This window comes from Patagioenas fasciata, chromosome Z (assembly GCF_037038585.1).
Source record: "Patagioenas fasciata isolate bPatFas1 chromosome Z, bPatFas1.hap1, whole genome shotgun sequence".
Lineage (NCBI taxonomy): Eukaryota > Metazoa > Chordata > Aves > Columbiformes > Columbidae > Patagioenas > Patagioenas fasciata.
Window position 1 is genome coordinate 74969164 of NC_092560.1, and position 21021 is coordinate 74990184.

Genomic DNA, 21021 nt, shown 5'->3' on the forward strand with positions numbered 1-21021 from the left:
CCCACCCCCCTTTTCCCCCGGGGCTTGGCCCTGTGGGGCTGTGACCTCTGTGCTGCCCTGAGGCTGCTCGGGGACTGACAAAATAAACACAGCACCAGAGGAAACACGCTCACAGGCGTCTGTCCCCTGACCTCCTGTGCCAGTGCTCGCCCTCCGCTGGGCACGACATCCCTGGAGGGCTGCTCGGGGCGAGCCCTGGGGGATGCTGCACTGGGGATACCTGGCCCCTCTTTTAGATCCCAGAGTCCGCAGTCCTGACGCAGGGCTGTCCCATGTCCAAGAGTGGCCCCATGTCCATGCTGAGACACGAGTGGGTCTGAGAAAAAGGAAGCAGCAGCTTCCAACAGATTTAAGGTTCATTTGCACCCCGAAAACCTTCCCTATGTTCTACTGTGTGGGGGGGGTGGGTGAAGCAACCAGGCTTTGCCACAGCCCCACGCTGCTCCCAGGGGAGCCCCGCCGCCAGCGCCACCAAGCCGGAGGCTGAACAGAGCCGCCATTCTCCCTGGCGGGCTGCGGTCCCCTGTGCGGCTGGCGAGGACGCAGGCGGCCCCACCAGCAGTGCCAGGTGGGCCGTGTGCCACGCCAGCACCGGCCCCCGCTGCTAAATATAGCCCCGGCGGCCGGCTGTGGCCCGGCACACGGTGGGAGCGGGAGGCACAGGGCAGGGAGCTCAGGCGGCTGCGCGCTGCTGGTGAGTGAGCAGCTGCTGAGCACGGCTGGGGCCCGGTGCTCATGGCTGCGTGCGCGTGAGCCCTGGTGCGTGTGCACCCCAGAGTAGACAAGGCCACGTACGGGCATGCGTGTGCAGTCCATGTGTATAAACATGTGCCTGATCGCTGCTGTGTGCGTTGTGCTGCCCGGGTTTTTCACACACAGAGGGGTCTGCAGTGTGCAACACAATCCCTTTTCCATAGGGTGTGCAGCACAATGCAGGCACAGAGGTCAGGCATGTGCAACAATTTTCCACAGTGGTACATGCACGGGGGGGCTGGGATGTACAGGCCAATGTGTTTTTCATAGCAGTGTATTCACAGGGGTCTGCTGTGTGCAATGCAATGTTTCCACAGTGGTGCAGACACAGAGAGAGCATCCAGGGTGCACACTGCAATGTGTTTTGCACAGTGCAGCACACGCAGGGTGGCTTGTGGTGTGCAACAGGATGTGTTTTGCACAGTGGTGCACGCCCATGGACTCTGCGGTGCGCAGCACAATGCAGGCACAGTGCTCTGGTGTGGGCAACACTTTTGCACAGTGGTGCATGCACAATGGGTCTGGGACATGCAGTGCAATGCATTGTGCATTACAGTGCATTCATGGGGTCTGCTGTGTGCAATGTAACATTTACATGGTGGTGCAAGTGCAAGGTGTCGGTGGTGGGCAGTGCGATGTGTTGGGCACAGCAGTGCACACATGTGGAGCTGGGGCACACAGTGCAATGTGTAAAGGGCCTGGAGTGTGCAGTGCAGTGAGTTTTGCACACACAGGGGGGGTCAGAATCTGCAGTGTAGCAAGTTTGGCACAGCAGCGCATACACAGACGGTGTGGCAAGTGCCGTGTACAGCGGTACAGAGACATGCATGTGTGTGCAGAGGGCGGTGCGCCCATCATGTAGCCACTGCCCTTAGCTTTATGAACCACATGGGAGCTCCCAGAGAAGACACTCTGGGGAGCAGTAAACACGCAATTAGTAGGTTTAGTTCAATTTAGTGCAATTAGCTCGCTTTTGCAACGCCAAGAAGCATCAGCATACCGCATGGAGCTCTGGCAGCAGCATGGGGGGTGCTTGCAGGGTCACCAGGGACCTGATGGGGACACATGGGGGTACTGGAGCTGGGTGCTGCTCCCACCCCCAGGGTGTACCCCAGCTTGGGGGCACCCTTGCAGCACCCAGCCTGTTCACCCCCTGCCCAGCACCAGCATGGGCCTTTTGCCTGTGGGGTATGGACACCCCCCCAAAAACCTCTTGCTCCAACTGGGTGGCTCCACAGCATCTCCAGCCCAGGTAAAGCAGTGATGTGGGGAGCACAGCCACCTCCACAAGAAGCAGGGCACCAAGTCCCACCTACCTCCCTGCCCCAAGTCCTGCTGGTGTGTCCCTGCTGTGTGACACTCAAAGCCACTGCTGTCCCAGGCTGGCTACAACAACACAGATCCATGGAAGCCAAGGAAATGTTTATTGGGGGGTGGCAGCTGTGGAGGGGTACTCAGCCGGGGGGCCAGCCCAGCTGCCGCCCCCCCAACACATGGAGGTGCAGATGGTAGACAGATTGGGCGCCGTGCTTCCCGTCGTTGATCACTGCCAGGAGAAGGATGGGGGGTCAGGCGGCCCCCACTCTAGGCCACCCTTCACAGCCCTGCTCGCCCAGGGCCACCAGCGAGGGTCCTACCCCCACAGCATGGCAGGGGACACCAACTCACCGAGGCGGTAGCCATCAGCCAGACCCTCTGCCTGCGCTGTGCGTGCTGCCACCACCAGCAAGTGCCCCAGGAGCTGGAGAGGGGGGGCACAAGAGTCAGCAGCCTCTGTACGTGTGTCCCCACTTGTGTCCCAGGGACCACCCTGGACTCACCTCAGTGTCCTGGGGACCCACACGGCTGATCCGGGGGATGGGGCGCTTGGGGATCACCAAGAAGTGGACGGGGGCTTGAGGGGCCACGTCGCGGAAAACCAGGCACTGCGGGGCGGGGGGAGCAAGGTGAGCCCCGCACCCACGGGTGCTCTCCCCGGCTGTCTCCTGCACCCTGCTGTCCCCACTACCTTGTCATCTTCATAGAGGATGGTGGCAGGCACGCTGCGGGCGATGATCTTGCTGAAGATGGTGGGCTGTCCGCCCGCATCCTCGCCGGCTGCCGCTGCCCGCTGTGCTTTGCCCACCTCCCCGTCCTGCCCGCCGGGCGCTGCCACCCACCGCTGTGACAGAGACACATGGGGCCTTACGGCCTGGGCCACCCGGGAACAGGGACGCTGGGGTAGCAGAGGCATGCGAGGGAGACAGGCGTGATGGGATGGATATAGGGGTGCCACGCAGGGGCAACGCACACGGTGGTGATGGGGGAATGCCCGTGGGGGTGACGAGGATACACCAAGGGAATGCACATGGGGTCATGGAGGTCCACGTGGGGACGAGGCTGGATGCCCACGGGTGCTCCGAAGCCCCGTGCCGTGGCGGTGCGCACGCAGGCGCTCAGGCCCGCCGCGGACCTTGCCCGCGGGCGGGAGCGGGAGCAGCGGCGACCGCAGCGCAGGGGGAACACACGGCAGATCCTGCCATTTCCCCCCCACCCCGCCTCTATCCCTCCCGCCCCACGCGTGACCCCGCGCCCACCTGTCCGGCGCGCCGCACCGCCCAGCCGCGCGCCAGCCCCCGCGCCAGTACCGCCGCCATGGCCACGGCGCCACGTCCCGCCTCGCCGCCCCATTGGCTCCCACCCCTGCCACTCCCACCCCTTCCCCAACACCTTAAAGCGCCAGCCCACGCGTGACTCGCGGGCGACACCGCCGGGCCCTCCGCGGAGCGTGCGGGGCTCCCGCCGCACCCCGCGAGTGGGTGCCGTGACCACGCATGGCAGCGCAGCCCCGCTCCCCCTGCAATGACCCTGGGACAGAAACAGGTCCTTGCCGGGTTTATTGGGGCCTCAGAAGCCCATGCGTGGGCGCTTGCGGCGCGGCTGGGAGGCGGAGGAGAGCTGGCTCTGGGAGGAAGGGACACAGTGCTGGCTCTGGGAGGAGGGGATGCAGAGTTGGCTGGCCTGGCTGCCAGGGGACTCTGGGGCCTCAGTAGGGCTCTCAGCCCATACCGCCAGGTAATCCCGCAGCGTTTTACGCCGCTCCTTGGGGATGCCGCGGCTGCGCAGGCTCTGCGAGGAGAGCAGGGCTTCATCGGGAGCTGGGGATGCCGGGGGGCTGCCGCGCAGTGGGGAGCCCTCCTGGGGCAGCACAGGGGGATGGCGGGGGGAGAGTGGCGGGGGGGCTGCATCACTCAGCTCCGAGAGCTCAGACTGGTAGGTGACAGAGGAGGTGAAGCTGGCCGAAAGGCTGCACCGGCTGCGGGCTCGCTTCTGCTGCCGCCGCCGCTCCCGCAGCGCCCGCCGCCTCTGCGCCATGCTGAAGCTCGTCCTCTCCTCCCACCACTGGACCCAGTCCCCTGACCAGGCTGCTGTCAGACGGGTGCTCAGCGTGTCCACACCCTCTGCCAGCTCCGGCTGCTGTGTCAGGGTAGGGGTGAGGGCGTCTGGCACGTCCCAGCGCTGGATGCGGCCCTTATCCCGCATCACCTGACGCAGCTGCTGGCGCACCTGCCCTTGCAGCGTGCTGGGGCCCGCTGGGCTTTGTAGCTCTTTGCGGATGAAGAGGCGCTTCTGGCTGAGGGTGGGGAGCCAGTAGTGCCGGGGAGGCTCCCCACAGACCTTGAAAAGAGCCTTCAGCCAGCGGCGGTACCGCAGCACTGCGCCTGGGCTGGGCACTGCCAGGGAGGGCTGTGGGCCGGCACACGGCTCCTGGGGCAGTTCAGCTTCCTCTGGAGCTGCTGGTGTGCCTGCAGCCTCCTCGTCATTGCTAATCACCTCCAAGTCAGAAAAGTAGAAGGTTTGCTCTTCTTCTTTCTCTTCTTCCTCACTGCCTGAACCCAGGGAGCTGCTGGCTGGATCCTCAAAGAGAGGGGAAGAACCGGGGGCTGTTGCAGTCTCATCCACAGAGGTGGGCACAGGGGGCTCTGCCATCTTGTGGGTCAGTCTCTGGCAGAAGACATCCCCAGCCTCAGAGAGCTGGAAAACCAGCAATGACTCCTGCAACCTGTCTTCCTGTAGCGTGGCAGCCAGCCCTGTGGGGATAGAGGGGGGCATTAGCATCAGTGTCCCAGCCCTGAAGCCCCTCCTGGGGACTGGCCAGCAGTGGGAGCTGTCTCCACCTCGTCATGGGCACACTCACTGCTGGCTCCCTCCCCTCATATAATTTTCCAGGTCCTTAACCTCTTACCATGCACACACGGGTGCTCAGGTCTTTGCTTTTTCAACCACCACCACCCCAGGGCATGGCAAAGGCTGCACTCCTCCCCCCAAGCCCACATCCCTCCCCGCCAGACCTGCACCCCGAAGTAGTGCGGGGTACCCACCAGCAGCTGGGGCACCAAGTCGCTGCTGCAGCAGGTGGTGGCGGTGTGGGAGCTGCGTTGGCAGGTGCTGCAGGCAGCCAGCGATGCTGTGCAATTTCTGTGGAGGCCCCACCAGCTGGCAGGCTGACCGGCTACCCCCTGGAAAAGGACACACCAAAAACTGTCTGGTGAGCACCGACGCTGGAGTGGCACAGTGCCACCACTGAGGAGGTTGGAAAGGGCGTGCAGAGGAGACCCAGTCCTGCAGCGCTCTCAAAGCCCCATCTCTCACCTTGGTATTGCAGCAACAGCAGTTCCTGGGTGCTGGACGTGCCAAGCAGAACTTTATGGCTCCTCCCAGACTCCCCCGGTGTCATGTGGGCAAAGAGAGGCGGGGCTTTCATCATGTGCACCCACTTCAGCATGGGCACCAGTGGCAACCGCTCATCCATCACATACACGGAGAACTGGGATGGGGAACACATTCAGCGGGGATCCCCTCGACATGCTGTGGCAGCCCCCCTCAGCTGGATGATCTCCCTGCCCCATGGCCAGTGGGAGAGGGGGTCATGCCGGGGTGCCCCCTCAGCCCTCAGCTGTCCCTCCGGGGTGTGGTGAGACTCACCTGGGTGGTGACGAGGTGATGAGAGGGGTGAGCCCTGCCCAGGTACATGGGCAGCATCACACGCTCACCCTGCTGGCAGTCGGCTTCCTCACCCACCTTGAACAAGTCAAAGTGGCATCTCTCGGGGGCCTGCAGCAGCAAATTGGGGTGGTGTCAGCACCCTGGGTGGGGGTACCCTCTCCGCCACCCACTTCTGGCCCCGTGCCCACCCTCCCAGGCTCACCCGGGCATCCAGGCACTGCAGGCCGGTACGGTCAGCGCAGCTCAGCACCCGCGGGTGTGCAGTGAAGTCACTCCAGCGCCAGGGCGAATGGTCCCGAAAACACATCGTCTGGGGGTCATGGCGGAGCCTCTGGAGCCTGTGGGGAGAATACCGCATCAGTGTAGGGCAGAGTTGTCCCTCTCGCTTGAGTACTCCCCAAACACCAAGAGCCAGGAATGTGCATGAGCACCCTCCCATTCCCAAGTGCCCCATCTCACCCTGTTTCGATGCTCCAGAGGTAGACAGCTCCACTCTGGGTGCAGACGGCCAGCTCCCCAGGGAGGTGAGGGCTGTGGCACAGGGAACATAGCATCACCATGGGGATTGGAGTGCCTGTCACAGCATGGAGGGCTGCAGGCACAGCTGAGCCTGCTCCCTGCAAAATGCATTACCCCAGCACCTACCTGACAGTGAGGCAGGAGGCAGGCACACTGGTGTGGATGACCTGCAGTGGGGTGGGGGCTGCCCCTATCCTGCCTGACACCCTCCAAACACCACAGTGATAGTCTGAGCGGACACCAATGAAATCTGCCAGGGGACACGAGGTGGCGTGTGAAATAGCAGCATCACAGGGGTCTCTTGCTGCCCCTCCACCCCACACCCTGTCCCACCTGAGGCACAGATCCCAGGGCTGGCTCACCTTCCCCATCCACCCGGGCAGCAGATATTTGCCGGATGCACCCATTGAGCTCAAACTGCGCCGGGGAGCCCCAGGCACGGGGCAGCTCCTCCAGCACCAGGTCCTGGAAATCTGGGATGCTGGTTAAGGGCACTGCAACATGAGCCCCGTTTCGCTCCCCAGGGACACCTCACAGGGCAGGATACAGAGGTGGTTCATGGCCTGCCCTCCAGGGTACACCAGCCGGCCTGTGCATGCTCCTGCGTCTTCAGAGGGCAGCCAGGCCAGTGCCCCTCCCGTACAGCTGTCATTGAAGAGCAGGTCGGCACACTGCAGTAGCAGCTCCTCGTGCACATAGTCCCCCAGAACTCCCAGTGGCACCTCAAAAAGCCAGTCGCGACAGATGTGAGAGAACCAGCGCAGGCGGGGAACGAGGTGCTCCTGGGTGCAGCCACTGTGGTGAGACAGCCAGTGTCCGGAGGGGAGAGAGAACAGGAACCCCCTCAGCTTTCTCTAGGGCAGGGGGCATGGGGACACTCACCGCCTGGCCTCCAGACGCTCAATATCCTTCATCAGGGCTGTCATCCGGATGGTGGTGTCCCGGGCTGTTCTCTGAGGAGTGGACAGGGGACAGAGGTTGGAACTGGAAGCTGCAAGAAGAGGGGTGGGGGATACCACTGTTACCCCCAGACAGGCACTGACCGTCAGCTTGGAGTCACCCAAGAAGAAGTTCTTGTGCAGCAGCTGCCCCAGGGAGCCAAATGCGTCTTCTGGGTGATCCACAAAGAAATGGCTCAGCTGTGTGTGAAGGACAGGGAGGGGTTAGGACATGCAGGGATCCCACACCATCCCTCCAGGTCCTCTGTGGGACATGGTGCCCCAAGCCCTACCTGTCTGGTGAAGTCCAGGGCAGCTCTGAACTTGCCTGCCTGGAGCTTCTTGTGCAGAATGCCACGGGAGAGGATGTCCTGCGGTGTGAGCATGGGGATCCAGCAGTCTGTGGGGAGAAGGCAGGGACCAGCTGGCACCGCACAAACACCAGAACCTGGCGGCACCACACGGCAACGGCTGGTCCATCCCCGCTCCCTCCTCTGTGAGCATCCCCGAGGAGAGTTGCTAAAGCTCCCTGTGCTAGCACGGCAGAGCCGCCAGGGCTCCTGAGCCACAGGGCACGTGTGGAGGTGAAACGGCACGGCCTCCGGACAGTGCACCCCCCTCCCACCCCCGCAGCTCTCACCGGCGTTGGGAGGCAGCACGGGCACGGCGGCAGCCTCGGCGGGTTCCCAGCTCTCGCCCGTCCTCCCGCGGCGGGGCACGAACGCCGTCCCACACTGCACGGAGAGAAGGCAGGAGGTGAGAGCGGCCCCTCTCCGCCCCACGCCGCGGTCCCATGGCTCGACCACCCGGGCCCTCACCTGGCGGCGCCCGGAACCGGCCTTCAGCACCTGCCCGCGCTCGCCCCAACCGGAGGCCGGAGCTGGGCCCCACACCTCCCGGAGCGGGCCGGCGCCGAAGTAGGAGGGGAAGAGGGTGTCCGGGAACTCCATGACTCCGGTACCGGGCTGGGGGCGCAGGGGCCGGGGGTCCCGGGGGTCCTGGTTCCGGGAGCACTCGCCGGTCGGTGCCCACGTGGGAACGGCGCCGGAAGTGGCGCTGTCAAGGCACCGCTCACCAATCAGTGCCCGGGAACGGAGAGGGACCAGAGCGGCGCCCGCGGCCTCGCGATGCGGAGCGCGACTGCCCCCTGGCGGACAGAGGGAGCAAACGCACCTCCGTCGGCGGAAGCGGGGAGAGCGATGGGGACCGGGCTGTATCGGGGCGGACATGCTGGGGCAACCGCCGGGACAAGACCACAGCTGGGAACGGGCATGGTGCGGGTATCGCCCCCGCTCCTCACCCACCAGTATAGCAGAGGGGAACCCCTCACACGGGTCCTGCCGTGGGCATACCTCGCCATCTGGCCTGGCCCTGTTACTGCATGTTCGTGGGACACCCACGTATCTGGGGGATGCGGGGCCATGCACCAGCCTCAAATACCTGAGAGACATGGGGCTAAAAGACATCTCCGGGAGGGATGGGGGATGTAAGACTATTCCATCTCCCTCAGCCCCCTGTCCTTCCTGTCCTCACGGCGACTCCCTCCCGGCGCCCCCCTCCTGCCCCGGTTCCACTGCCTTTTCCTCCCCCGGGGCGGCTGCAGGGTCCTCACGAGGGTCCCACCTGGCCCAGCACTCCCATAGGTGCCCACTCCTACGAGGGACGGTTCTTTGTCCCACGGAGCTCTGATGGGACTCTGGAGCCTTTGGGAAGTATCCTGGGGGCGGGCAGGCTGCCCTGTCCCCTTCCCAAGGACAGCGCGACCAAGTTGCTTCTGGAGGATCCAGGGACCTTGCATGATGGCAGTGCCAGGGACACCGGCCCCGGAGCTGTGCCCCGGCAGGTCCGCGTTGGGGAGGGGTCACCCAGCCGTGCCTGGATGGGGGCTGCGCTCCAGGGAGCGACCACTGAGCACTCGGGACTGACTGTGGGCAGCGGTTGTGCCCCTCCCGCATCTCCCGGGGTGCTCCATGACAGGGGACAGAGCATCCCCGTGAGTGGGACTGTGCCCACGAGTCACCTGCCTCCACCGTGGCCAAGGGGGATGGTGATGTCAGGTGAGTCTGGGGATGATGTCAGGGAGACCGGGGATGATGTCAGGGGAGTTTGGGGAAGCATGATGAGATCGTTTCCCGTCGGGATGCCCTCATCTCTGCAGGATACCCTCACCCCTGCAGACCCCCTCTCCTGGACACCTCTTCCATAAGATAAATAGTAAATAATAATACATAGACCCCCATTAAACAGCTCCCATAGATAGCCCCTCCCCGGCCCCATAGATAGCCCTGGCTGCCTCTCATCCATTTTCCACAGACGTCCTGTTTGCCCCTGGTATTTTAGTCCCCTTGTTCCCCTACACCCCGCCCCACAGCTGCTGTGTCCCAGCCCCACGGACCCTTTGTAGCCTGGCCCCACGGTCACCTGCATCCCAGTTGCATGGCTCCTGTCTCCCTGTCCTGTATCCCTGTCCTCAACCCATATCCCTGTACCCAACCCCTTATCCTTGACTCCCAGCCCTATGACCCTTTCCTTAGTCTATATCCCTGTCCCCAGCCCCAGTGCAGGTCCCCAGCCTGTGTCCCTGTCCGTAAGCTCCATATCCTCGTCACCAGCGTATAGAACTATTCTTAGTCCTGTATCCTTGTCCCCCATTCCTGTATCCCTGTCCCCAGTCATTGTCCCTGTCCTCAGCGTCCCTGTCGCCAGCCCCATGTCCCAGTCCCTGTCCTCAGCCCCCTACCCCCGACCTCATTCCTGTCCCTGCCCCTCCGTGCCCCGAGCAGCGGCGGGGCCACCGCGGGGGAGACAGGGTCACGCACGGGGGCGGGGCGCTGCTGCCGGCGAGTGACGTGCGAGGGGGCCAATGGTCGGGCGGGGGCGGCCCCGGGGGCGGGGCGGGTGACGTCATGGGCGCCGGTGCGCGGCGGGGCTGCTGGCGGCGCGCGCCCCACGGCAGCCGACGCGGCGGCATGGGCCGGGGGGGCGGCGGGGGCGGCGGGCAGCGGCGGCCGCTCGCCCCCCACTTCCGCCTGCCCCTGCTGCTCCTGCCGCTCCTCCTCCCTTCGCCACCCGCCGGTGAGTGCCGCGGGGCCGGGGGGCGCAGGGGCATGCGTGCCACGGGTGTGGGGCACACGCGCGGCAGGGCAGAGGGGCGAGTACGGGATGGGGAGCAGGAGGGTGCGTGCATGGGGTGCGCGTGCCGTGGGGGTGCACATTGAGGGGTGTGTGTGCGATGGGAATGAGGTACGCATGTAATGGGGCACAGCGTGTGTGTGCCGGGGGTGTGTGTGCAATGGGTAGAAGGTTTGCATGCTGTGAGGCGAAGGGGATGTTCACATGCTGTGGGGTGGAGGGTGCTCGTGTTGTGCTTCCGATGGTTATGAGGTACACAAGCAATGGCATGTGGGGTATGCATGCGATGAGGTGGTGAGGAGGTAAGAATGGGGCACGGGGCAGTATGTACAGTGGGGTGCAGTGCTTGCTTGCTATGGGATGCACGTGCAATGGGACATGGTGACTCTGTGCAACAAGGGATGTGGTGTGCATCCAGTGGGTTTTGGGCCACATATGCAACAGGGCACAGAGGTGTCCCCATGTGGAAGCAGAGTGTGTGTCCTATGGGGCAGGAGTTGCCCGTGCAATCGGGCATGAGGTGCATGTCCAATGGGACACAGAGGTGTGTGTGCAATGGGTTGCTTGTATGATGGGGCATGGAGATGCATGTGCAGGGGATACTAAATGCCTATGCAATGGGGCACAAAGATGTGCATGCAGTGGTGCATGATGATAAGCGTGCCATGGAGCATGGGGTACCCATGCAGTGGGGCATGGAGATAAATGCGCAGTGGGGCACAGAGGTGTGTGTGCCAGGAAGACACAGATGTTGCACATCCGGTGGAACATGGGGGGAAGGCAGGTTCATGGGCAGTGGGCCCGGGGGGCTGCAGATGGGGGACAGGGTGCTGTGTGTGTACAGTGGGGCAGTGGGAATGGGCAGCCCGTGAAGAGGGGGACGTGTGCACAGCAAGGCATCGAGATGTGTGTGTGGGGGACACTGGCAGGACTATGTCAGGTGAGGAGCGTGCTGTGTGGCATGGGAAGGTGGCTTGGTGACAGGGATGTGGAGAGGTACTGGGAGCGTGGAGGAGACATCGCTGGAGGAGGGGGACAGATCGTCGTGGGGGGAGGGCCGCCACCGGGCAACGGTGATGCAGCCACGGGAGCTGTCCGCGGTGCTGACCGCTGATCGCGAGCTGTCCGCGGTGCTGACCGCCGGACCGGGAACTGTCCGCGGTGCTAACCGCTGATCGCGGAGCTGTCCGCGGTGCTGACCGCCGGGTACGGCCTGGGGCTGTAGTCCTGTGGTTGAGGGTCACGCCGCTCCGGCAACTGTCCTGGGGCAGAGGGACACTTGCTTTCCTCCTTCACACTCCTCCCCATCGATAGCAAATCCTCTAGCAACCCTCTTTCCCCCCAATGCTCTGGCCACACTGCCACGGGGTTTCAGCCTGATCCCCTCCCTGCAGCTGGCTCTCCCTGCCTTGCCCCGAGTGAGTGGGCATGGGGAACTGTGCTGGGAATGGAAAGCTCCGAGTGCTTCCCCCCGTGCCACCTTCTGGAGTTGTGTTCAACATCGCCTTCTCTCTGGGGTCCCTTGCCAGGTCACTGTCTCCACGTGGGGAGGGGATCTGTGGAGTAGCTTGGTAGCTCACAGTGGAGAAATTTGGATCGGGTACTCTTGCACTGAAACAGGTATTTCATGTCTGGCTTGTGTCGACTGTCAGTGAAAGGGAGGGGGAGCTGCCTTTGTTCCAGGCAAGGGAGCAGATGCATGTCAGTGTACAGCCGGCTGGGGCTGCACACACACAGCAAAAACACATGTGCACACAGGCACATGCGCACACTTCCAGCCAGGCACACGCCATGCAAAGCAAGCCTTCAAGTCAGCTCTCCCACTCCCCACTAAACGAGCCATTCTGGGTACAGCCCTGCTCCTAGTCCATTCTCTGCTGGCATCCCTTTTGCTGGCAGCTTGTGCGGAGGTGCATCTCATCCCTGGTACATCTCTGGGGAATAATGAATGGGTCTTCCAGGCTGGAATGGAGGAAGTGTGGCAATGGTAGGTGGAAGTTACAGTTACTGTCTGGAGACCAGGTCACCCTTGCCTCTATTGTGCCAAGGAAGTGGCTGTCCCTCTGCTGCTGAGGCTCCTGAAAATCCCTGGAAATTAAGCTGTCAGTTGAGCAAAGAGAGGTGACCCCAGAGAATGCTGTTGGGCTTGCAGGAAGTGTCTTGCAAACACAGGCCTTTGTACAGCCATGTGTGCCCATGCATGTGGGTGTGCACGCCTCCACTTTGCTGTGTACGCAGACAGCACCCACATGAACATATGTGCACACATTTGTGAACCATTCCTCCTCTGCAAACCATGAGAAAGCTTGGGAGCTGTGCAGGAAGTGTACTGCTCACTCGTTCTTCTCATGACTCTATTGTAGGACTCTGTGGTTTATGATGGCCTCTGTGCTGAGTCTCCTCGGCAGGCAGAGAAGCAGGGAATCTATGTCCCTGTGGAACCTTACCTGTTGGGGCAGACCTGGAGCCTAAAGAAATGTCCCTTTATTATAGGTAAAATGCAGGAAGCAGGTCCTCACTGAAGAGGACAATTAGTTCAAAGAGAGAGGCTGCTCATGGGCAGAGCCTGAGCAGCCAGGGCAGAGGGCTCTGGGGGCTCCAGAGAATGAGTACCCACAGCTCCAGGAGCTGGACTAATGGCAATGCTGAAGCAGGCATGATGCAGACTGTGGCAGGTCTGGAAGGCAAAGATGAGCACAGCTGACATCAGCCGTGGGGACACACTGAAGTGGCACAGTCCCAGCCCCTCCAGCCTTTAGACTGCCCATTTTGGGGCATGTTCAGAGCCTGGGGGAGTGGGCCTGGTCTGGGAGGAGTGCTGCACCTCCCCTGTCACCCACCCCATTGAGAACGGCTTGGGTCTTCTCTGCAGATGGGCTCTTCGTGACAGACTACTTCACCCGCACACCACGCAAGCTCAGCCCTTTCCGCTCCTTTGCTAGCATCGAGCTCTTCCACTTCCATATCCCTGAGGACACAGTCATTGCAGTTTGGAACCTCATCACTTTCAAGGAGCAGGGTGGCACATTTGGGGATCAATGTCCAGACCGTAGCATCACTGTGTGAGTAAGCAGCCTGCCCTGCCTGTTTCCTTCCTGCCTGCCTCTGTCTGCCCCTGCTGCCCTCTACTTGAACTTGCCCTGGAGCCTGTTTGCTCTTGTCTGCTTCTTGCTTGCACGTGCACATATGTGCACACATGTGTACATACAGAGGAGCACTCATGCATACACATGCACTCATAAGCAGACACACACTTGTGCACAAACGCATGCACACACATGCGCATATGCACGTACATGCACACATACATACATGCATCCCCACTGCCCATGATTCATCTTCCCAGGACCATTGCAGGCTCCACTCTTTTGTGCATCTCATGCATTCACAGTTTTGCTTGAACACCCACCCAAGGAAGATCACAGTCTCCAGCAAGGTCCCACCTTACAGGTGGATTCACATGATGTCTTTGAGCTTCCTAGTAGCATAGAGGACAGACCCCCACGTGTAGGGCAGGCTGGCCCTGCCACAAGGCCTGGCCTGCACCCTGCTAACTGCTGTCTGTCCTGCAGGTACTTCCGCTCAGGGGCTCCCTCTGTCATTAACCCCTTGCACACGCACTTCCCCAGGGACACTGCTGTCCCTGGCTCCTTCGCACTGACGCTCACCTGGACCCTGCCCAACCGCACCACGGGGGTGTTCAATGTCACCAGCCCACTGCCTGGGGACTGGTTCCTGGCTGCCCACCTGCCCAAGGATGAGGGGAAGATCTCTGTCAAGGTGAAGGGCTTGGGGGGACCATGGGGTGGCAGGGCTTACTGTTGCACTCAGCCGGGGCCTCAGTGTCATGGGCTGGCAATGCCTGGGGCAGATGCCCCAAGATGGGACAGTGCCTCATGCCCCCTGCCCCTTGCTGACTGTCCTACTCGTGCAGGGGCTCTATGAGGAGTGCCAGTATCTTTTCCAGCCACAGCTCATCGTGCAGCGCCTGGTGAACATTGCTGTGCTATACCCTGGTTTTGTCACCGAGCAGAGCATGGGCCCCCACAACCGCTCCTGCCTCTACAAGTGAGTGCAAAAGGGTCTTCTAAGGAGGAGGCATCCCAGGGTGGAGTGCTTAGGGTGCCCCATCCCTCTTGTTTGCATCCCCAGCCCCAGTGGTCTGTGCTGAGGGGCAGGACCTGACACTGCTGTCCCACAGGGTATTTGTGCCCAGCTACACATCGCGAGTGCTGGTGGAGGTGCTGCGGTGCCGTGGGGCTGAGGGTTGCCCACTCTGGCTGCGTGTGCGGGCCAAGGCTCCCCCACTGCACAACTCCACAGCGACGGACTGCCGGGACCACATTCCCTGCCAGCTGGCACTGGACCTGCCCTTCTGGCAGCACTGGTACTACGTGTTGGTGGAGAAACACCCTGGGGTGCCGGGCACTGTCTCCTTCCAGGTCATCGTGCAAGTCACAGGTGAGGACACATGGAGAGGTATGGGTGGGTGGTACAGTCTTGATTCTGCTTGGGTGACTGATGGGGTGGTAAAGGATGCCTGAAGGACCTGGCTCCATCTAGATGTGGGATGATACCCAACTCTGTGGCCATGTGGTCACCAGTAGGTGTTGAGGATGGGTTGCAGATGGGGGTGAGCAGTGGGCAAGAAGGGGAGATGGGAGCTAAAATTGGGTTTGAGAGTCTGTGTGGTGCCCAGGCTGATGGCTCTGTCCTCCAGACTGCTCCCAACCCAGCCTGGCCCGGCCACCCTTCCTGCCCTCCAGTGCCTCCATGAACATGCCACACTCCTTCGGCTCCATGGGTGGGCTGGCCCTGGGGGAGAGCCCTCCACCTGCCAGCCAGAACGGCACGAAGCACTCGGTCCCCATCCCCACCTCCTCACCCGCAAGTGAGCGGTGCTGGCCAGTCCGCCCCACGCTGCGCAATGAGCTGGACACCTTCTCCGTCCACTTCTACATCTTCTTCGGGCCCAATGTGTCAGTGCCACCCGACCACCCTGCTGTCTTTGTCATCAATCTCCTACCAGTGCTGGACAGTGGTGGGGTGCTCAACCTGGAGCTGCGGCTCAATGTGGTGAGATGCCCATGCTGAACCCTGACTAGGGCAGGGCAGACTGGGAGTCATGGGCTGGGAGATGCGTGACATTGGGACTGCAGCAGAGTGAGGGCAGGCTTGGGGATGCTGAGTCGTGGTATTGGAGTGTGAGTGGGTTTGGGGTATTCATGCATGGTGGAACAGAGATTAGCATGCTCTAAAGGCAAGGGTGATGGCCTGGATTTGTGCGTTCTTGAATGAGAGGCAGTGCATTAGGGCAGTGCTAGGTGGTATGCCGTGATTTGGGTGCTATCAGAGCAGGGCACATTCCTAGCACTGGTTTAGGACCATCTCCTCTTCCATCAGAGCTCCCTCTGTGGTGAGAACGTGACAGTGTTTGGGTGTCTGAACCACGAAGTCCCGCTGACATCCAGTGACAATGCATCAGTCACGTGCGAGACAGGTAGGCTGGGCTGTGCGTGTCCACCCTGAACGTGTCTGGCAAAAGGCTGGGTGGGAGATGGCAGAGACCATGGGGGCATCTGTCCCTGGAGCCTGGCACAGGGTGCTCTGTCCCTGTCCCAGCTCTGCCCAGGAGAAGGGGCTGCCACCTGCCCTACTCACACGGAGCTCTCTGTGTCCACAGAGTCCCTGGCAGGCTTCCTGCTCTCCGTCAATGCCACGGCCACCCTCAGCCGTCTGCGAATCCCCTACCCCCAGACAGGCAGCTGGTACCTGAGCCTGCGCTCACTCTGTGCCACGGAGCATGGGTAAGAGCCTCAGGATGTCTGCTCCCTTTGCACTCATAGGGTATATCGCCACTGTGCCCTGCACCCATGTGCACCAGGGGTCCATGCGTGTACCTGTCCCCTGTGCCGCAGTCACCGCTCACGTGTGTGCATGTGGCTTTGTGGGCTGTGTGTTACCCTGTGAGTGTTTGCGTGGGCATGGATGGCTCTATCTTGTGCCTGTCTGACCATCTGTGGATCCCTGCAGCTCTTCCCTCTGTCTCTCAGTTCAGAAGCACCCGTCAGCTCACGAACGCTGTGCATCTGTTGGTGCCTGCCTGTCTCTGCGGCAGTGCCCATCTGTACCCATGCCTGGGAGGGGACTGGGCTGTCACTGCGAGGGACAGGACTTAGCTGTGTGTATGAGGGGGCAGCTCTGGGCAGGCTGCTGTGCCCCTGCTCTGCTCAGCACCTCCAGGGACTGGTCCTGTGTCTGCAGCTCTGCTTCTGGAGTGTGTGTCTGCCTGAAAGCCCTGTGGAGGAAAGAGGCTGTTGTGTGCATATGTTTGTGCATACAAGAGTCCATGTGGGGCTCTGTGCTGTGCAGACAATGCTGTGTGCATGCATGCCCATGTTTGACTGTGTGAACACACGCAGGGACAGCAGACACACACCCTGTGCACGTGTGCAGACAGTGCTGTGTGCATGTTTGTGCATGTTGGTGTGCCTGTGTGTGCACAGGCAGCAGTTGGTGCGTGCTGTCGGGATGTGAACCTGTAGGTGTTCCTGCCTGCTGGAGCTGCTGAGGTGCTGGGTGTCCCCAGAGCCCCATGTATGGGCAGTGGGGGTGCTGTGTCTGCTCTAACCCCTCTGCTGTGATTCTAGTTCCTGCTGAGTTGCCAGTTGCAGTGGGTCCTTTCCCAACATGGTCACAGGCAGGCATTGCAGAGCATGGTGTGTTCTCAGCAAAACCCAAACAAAATGGGAGCCAGCTGAGTGTTTTTCTAGAGGCAAAGTGGGTCTAAGCACAACCACATTCCTCCCACGCACCCAGCCTGGCACAGACAATTGCAGCACACCAGATCCTTGAGGACCAGCTCTCAGCTGCCACATGTAGCACCAAAGCAGCTCATTTTCGTGCTTGCCCTGGGTCTCCCATCACTTGCCAAATCTGGGTGCAACAGGCGCCTCTGGTGGAGGCAGGAGCTGCTTGAGAGGTGCAGGGCAAGGGCTGACCCCCTTCTCCTGCACTGCAGGTTTGAGCCCTGCACCAACGTGACGGCTGAGGTGTACCTGCGTGCCTACCTCTCGCCCTGCATCAATGACTGTGGCATCTATGGCCAGTGCAAGCTGCTGCGCACCAACAACTACCTGTATGCTGCCTGCGAGTGCAAAGCTGGTGAGAGCTTCCCTGGGCACCCATGGTACCCACTGCACCCAGGGACACCCCTAGCATCCTCCCCTCCTCCCTGGGGGTTGTGCACCCCATTAGTCCCCCCACATCAGCTCTCTGCAGGGCATTAGAAAGGGTCTTCCCTGTTTCCCGCCCAGCCCCTGTGAATGCTGCAGGGTTGATGGCAGCTGTCCCCATCCACAGGCTGGAACGGCTGGGGCTGCACAGACAATGCCGAGGCTTTCTCCTATGGCTTCCAGCTCCTCTCCACACTGCTGCTGTGCCTCAGCAATGTCATGTTCGTCCCCCCCGTGGCCATCGCTGTCCGCAGCCACTACCTCCTGGAAGCTGCTGTCTATATCTTCACCATGTTCTTCTCCACTGTAAGCCTGGGGTAGGGGTGGCTGAAGGGAGCAGGAAAGGGGCTGGAGCTGTATGGGGAGGCCCTAACATCCTTTCTCCTTTATCCCAGTTTTACCATGCCTGCGACCAGCCGGGCATTGTGGTGTTCTGCATAATGGACTACGACGTGCTGCAGTTCTGTGACTTCCTGGGCTCTCTCATGTCCGTCTGGGTCACTGTCATCGCCATGGCCCGGCTCCAGCCTGTGGTCAAGCAGGCAAGCGCGGTGAGGGGGCACGTGGGGTGGGCACAGAGGGGATCCATCCTGATGGTGCCCTGCTGCCCCACAGGTGCTGTACCTGTTGGGGGCAATGCTGCTCTCCATGGCTCTGCAGATGGACCGCCACGGGCTCTGGAACCTGCTGGGGCCCAGCCTCTTTGCCTTAGGGATCATGGCCATTGCCTGGGTAAGGAATTGCTGTCCCTGTCCTCCTATGTCCCCATCCCAGGTGTGCTCAGTATCCTTCCCAGCCATCTAGCCCCACTACCCTGCCAGCATCTCCACTCTGCTGCCTCACCCTTCCCCATGAACCCTCCTCCCTGGCTCCCGGGGGATGTGGCACTGTAGCACAGGGGCTGTGCCCATCCTTGCCAGGATTGCCTCTTCCAGCCCCCCCTTTCCCCACCACAGACAGCTCGCACTATCCGTCGCCGCCACTGCTACCCGCCAACCTGGAAGCGCTGGGCTTTTTACCTGTGCCCGGGAGCGCTGATTGCGGCGGCTGCCGTGCTGCTCTACGCCTTTGTGGAGACGGAGGAGAACTACTTCTACATCCACAGCATCTGGCACCTGCTCATCGCTGGCAGCGTTGGCTTCTTGCTGCCACCCCGTGCCAAGCCCAGCAGGCGCCTCGGGCCGCTGCCCCGGCGCAAGGGCTGTGGGTACCAGCTCTGCGTCAATGAACAGGAGGAGCTGGGGCTTGTGGACCCAGCTGTGGCCTCCATCAACAGCATTTGCACCAGCTGATGTCGACAGCAGCTCGGACACTGCCGGCACGGACAGCAGCCCCGTGGGGCCCGGCAGCTGCTCTCTTTGCTGGACACGCATCCTCGGGAGCTCCAGGACTCCTCTGGGTGGACACACAGCTGCCCGTGCCAACCTGTTCTTGCAATTACAACTTGATTGAACTTGTCTCCGGGAGTTGCTGCAGCTCAGTTCAGTGCAGAGCTGGGGGGGCCCGAGGGTGAGCTGGGGCCATGTCCCTCTTTTTGCTGGGCCACAGAGGTGCCCAGGGATTGTGGTTGGGTGCAGAGGGGCAAATGGCACTGGGGAAATGGCTTTCACTCAGGGCTCTGTAGCAAGGTCTGATACTCTGCCATGGGCTGCTCTGGGGCTGATGCGGCTCCAGTGTGGAGCCAGGTAGTCAGTGAGAGGTTTGGGGCCAGGGGCTGCAGCCTTTTTGCTCACAGCAGGGTAGGCTGTAGAGCTGGGAGGACTTTGCTGTGGCACTGTGCTCTCACAGATCAGCTTTAATGCCTGACCCACAGGCAGCTGTGCAATGCTAGGGCAGCTGGGGACCCTGGAAGCCAACAGGACCAAGGGGAGCCCACAGCCATGGGGGAAGCTGCCACTGGGAAGTGGCACTGTGCTGCCTGCTGTGGTGATGAGCAGGCCTGAAAGTGCACTGCTTGCAAGCGTCACATCCCCAGAAGCTCACAGCCTCAATGGTGTCACTCTGCTGCCCAGAGCAGCCACCCTTGGTGGTGACACACACATGGGTGCATCCACCTGGGAGAGCAGTGACGCTTCATCCCTGTTGGTGCCACCAGCCATGAGCAGCTGCCCTGTCTCTGCAAGGCACTGAGCAACTGTGTGTGTGAGGGGGTTATTGCATGGATTGTACCTCCCTCATCTGGTTGCGCCAACTTTGTCTCAGCCCCTATTCCTCACCTCCCCTGTGGTCAGACCCTTGGGCTCAGCACCCACCTGATGACCATGGTGCGGTGTCAAATCACCAGGTTGTGCACATGGCTCAAGGATCGGGCATTTCCACCCCATCCCCACAGTTGAGAGCAAGCAAGATGGACCAGATAGGAGAGGGGAAACCCCACTGCTCCTTCTCAACCCTGCATCGACTGCTCCAACCCCCTGGGCTCTTCCCAGACCCTCAGGGGTCTTTGGGCATGAGTCCCCAGGCAAAGCTCTGCACCCTGGAAGCCACATCCTGGCTCGGCAGAGCCCACCCATCAGCAGCCCCTCCTCCCCGTGCCCCAGGGACAAAGCTGGGTACAGGGAGCTTTACTGGATGCCTAACAGGATTAGCAGCTGCGGGCAGGCAGGCAGCTCTGTAATAGGATTGCAATCTAATTAAACCTGCTGCCTGGGAGCTGGGCCCCAGCTGGTTGGAGCAGGGTGGGCTCAGGGAGCAGCTGGAGGGGACCTCAGAGGTGGGGTGGGCAGGAGCAGAAGGAGGGGTGAGCTGTCGAGGGCCACGGCAGTGGTGGTGGGTTCAGGGTTTTGCTGCCTGCATCTCTGGGCCTTGGGTGAGGGTGATGGCTATGGGGCACCAGCCTGGTGTGGAGATGCCCCAGACAGCCTGGGGCGGCTGAGCAGGACGCCTGGTCACTGTGCAAGGGGGCTGGGGAACATGTGCCTCTGCCCACCTTCACCTGAGAGCTCACCCTCCAGCTGTTTCTCTGCCATGCAAAATTCCCTGTCTGGTCCAGCCAGATGGCTGATGAAGGATTAATATTTTTAATAAAAAATGTGGCTCACTTCACCAAGTCCAATTGCATCCCCCTAGAAGCAGCAGCTCCCAGAGAATGAGCAGCTCAGTTTTCACACCAGTGACATGCTGGAGTACGGTGCATGCCGAGAACAGGGCTTGTGCAACCCTGGTGTGCACACCAGCCTGGAGGGTGGACCTGCACAAATGCACCCCAATTTCATGGAGATGTCAGTGTTCCATGCAGCATCCTAACCCCACCCTGATCCCCCAGCTCACCGCTGTACAGCTGAAGGGCAAACTCGCTGCTTGCCAAGTTTGTGTAGGCCCTACAATAAGACAGCCCAGTAATCATGTGGTGGGATGTGCATTTCACTAGCAAGCAGCTGTGCAGCCCCTGGCCTGCCCCATGGCAGACCTCACAGGGTGGTACCTCCAGGTTTGGAGCCCTGAGGGGTCCTGGCAGA

General features: G+C 61.5%; 3 protein-coding genes across 5 annotated transcripts; 1 reads left to right on the forward strand and 2 right to left on the reverse strand.

Annotated features, from left to right (window-relative positions):
- Positions 1 to 2158: 2158 nt before the first annotated feature.
- Positions 2159 to 3410, reverse strand: HINT2 (histidine triad nucleotide binding protein 2). Its single transcript, XM_065861106.2, has 5 exons — positions 3330 to 3410; positions 2762 to 2914; positions 2574 to 2678; positions 2422 to 2494; positions 2159 to 2299 (listed from the first exon to the last, which is right to left on the reverse strand). The coding sequence occupies exons 1-5, from the start codon at positions 3387 to 3389 to the stop codon at positions 2208 to 2210; spliced, it is 483 nt and encodes a 160-aa protein (XP_065717178.1). The 5' UTR covers positions 3390 to 3410; the 3' UTR covers positions 2159 to 2207.
- A 201-nt stretch (positions 3411 to 3611) lies between these two features.
- TAF1C (TATA-box binding protein associated factor, RNA polymerase I subunit C) lies at positions 3612 to 8260 on the reverse strand. 2 transcript variants are annotated; one of them, XM_065860925.2, is made up of 14 exons: positions 8015 to 8260; positions 7837 to 7930; positions 7490 to 7596; positions 7302 to 7397; positions 7141 to 7211; positions 6806 to 7053; positions 6621 to 6731; positions 6385 to 6508; positions 6199 to 6270; positions 5942 to 6077; positions 5719 to 5847; positions 5386 to 5560; positions 5115 to 5252; positions 3612 to 4823 (listed from the first exon to the last, which is right to left on the reverse strand). In XM_065860925.2, the coding sequence occupies exons 1-14, from the start codon at positions 8144 to 8146 to the stop codon at positions 3640 to 3642; spliced, it is 2817 nt and encodes a 938-aa protein (XP_065716997.1). In that variant the 5' UTR covers positions 8147 to 8260; the 3' UTR covers positions 3612 to 3639. The 2 variants fall into 2 exon arrangements, with proteins under 2 accessions (XP_065716997.1, XP_071658591.1); XM_071802490.1 differs by lacking the exons at positions 7302 to 7397; positions 7837 to 7930; positions 8015 to 8260 and having other exon boundaries at positions 7141 to 7249; positions 7490 to 7571.
- Positions 8261 to 11189: 2929 nt separating this feature from the next.
- On the forward strand, positions 11190 to 20608 carry TMEM8B (transmembrane protein 8B). Of its 2 annotated transcripts, XM_065860757.2 has the most exons (13): positions 11190 to 11268; positions 13201 to 13390; positions 13901 to 14108; positions 14263 to 14396; positions 14530 to 14789; positions 15049 to 15404; positions 15732 to 15828; positions 16012 to 16135; positions 17350 to 17492; positions 17691 to 17869; positions 17959 to 18105; positions 18179 to 18295; positions 18520 to 20608. In XM_065860757.2, exons 1-13 carry the CDS (start codon positions 11262 to 11264, stop codon positions 18853 to 18855), a joined length of 2298 nt encoding a protein of 765 aa, XP_065716829.1. In that variant the 5' UTR covers positions 11190 to 11261; the 3' UTR covers positions 18856 to 20608. The 2 variants fall into 2 exon arrangements, with proteins under 2 accessions (XP_065716829.1, XP_071658592.1); XM_071802491.1 differs by having other exon boundaries at positions 17959 to 18295.
- The last annotated feature ends 413 nt before the right edge of the window (positions 20609 to 21021 follow it).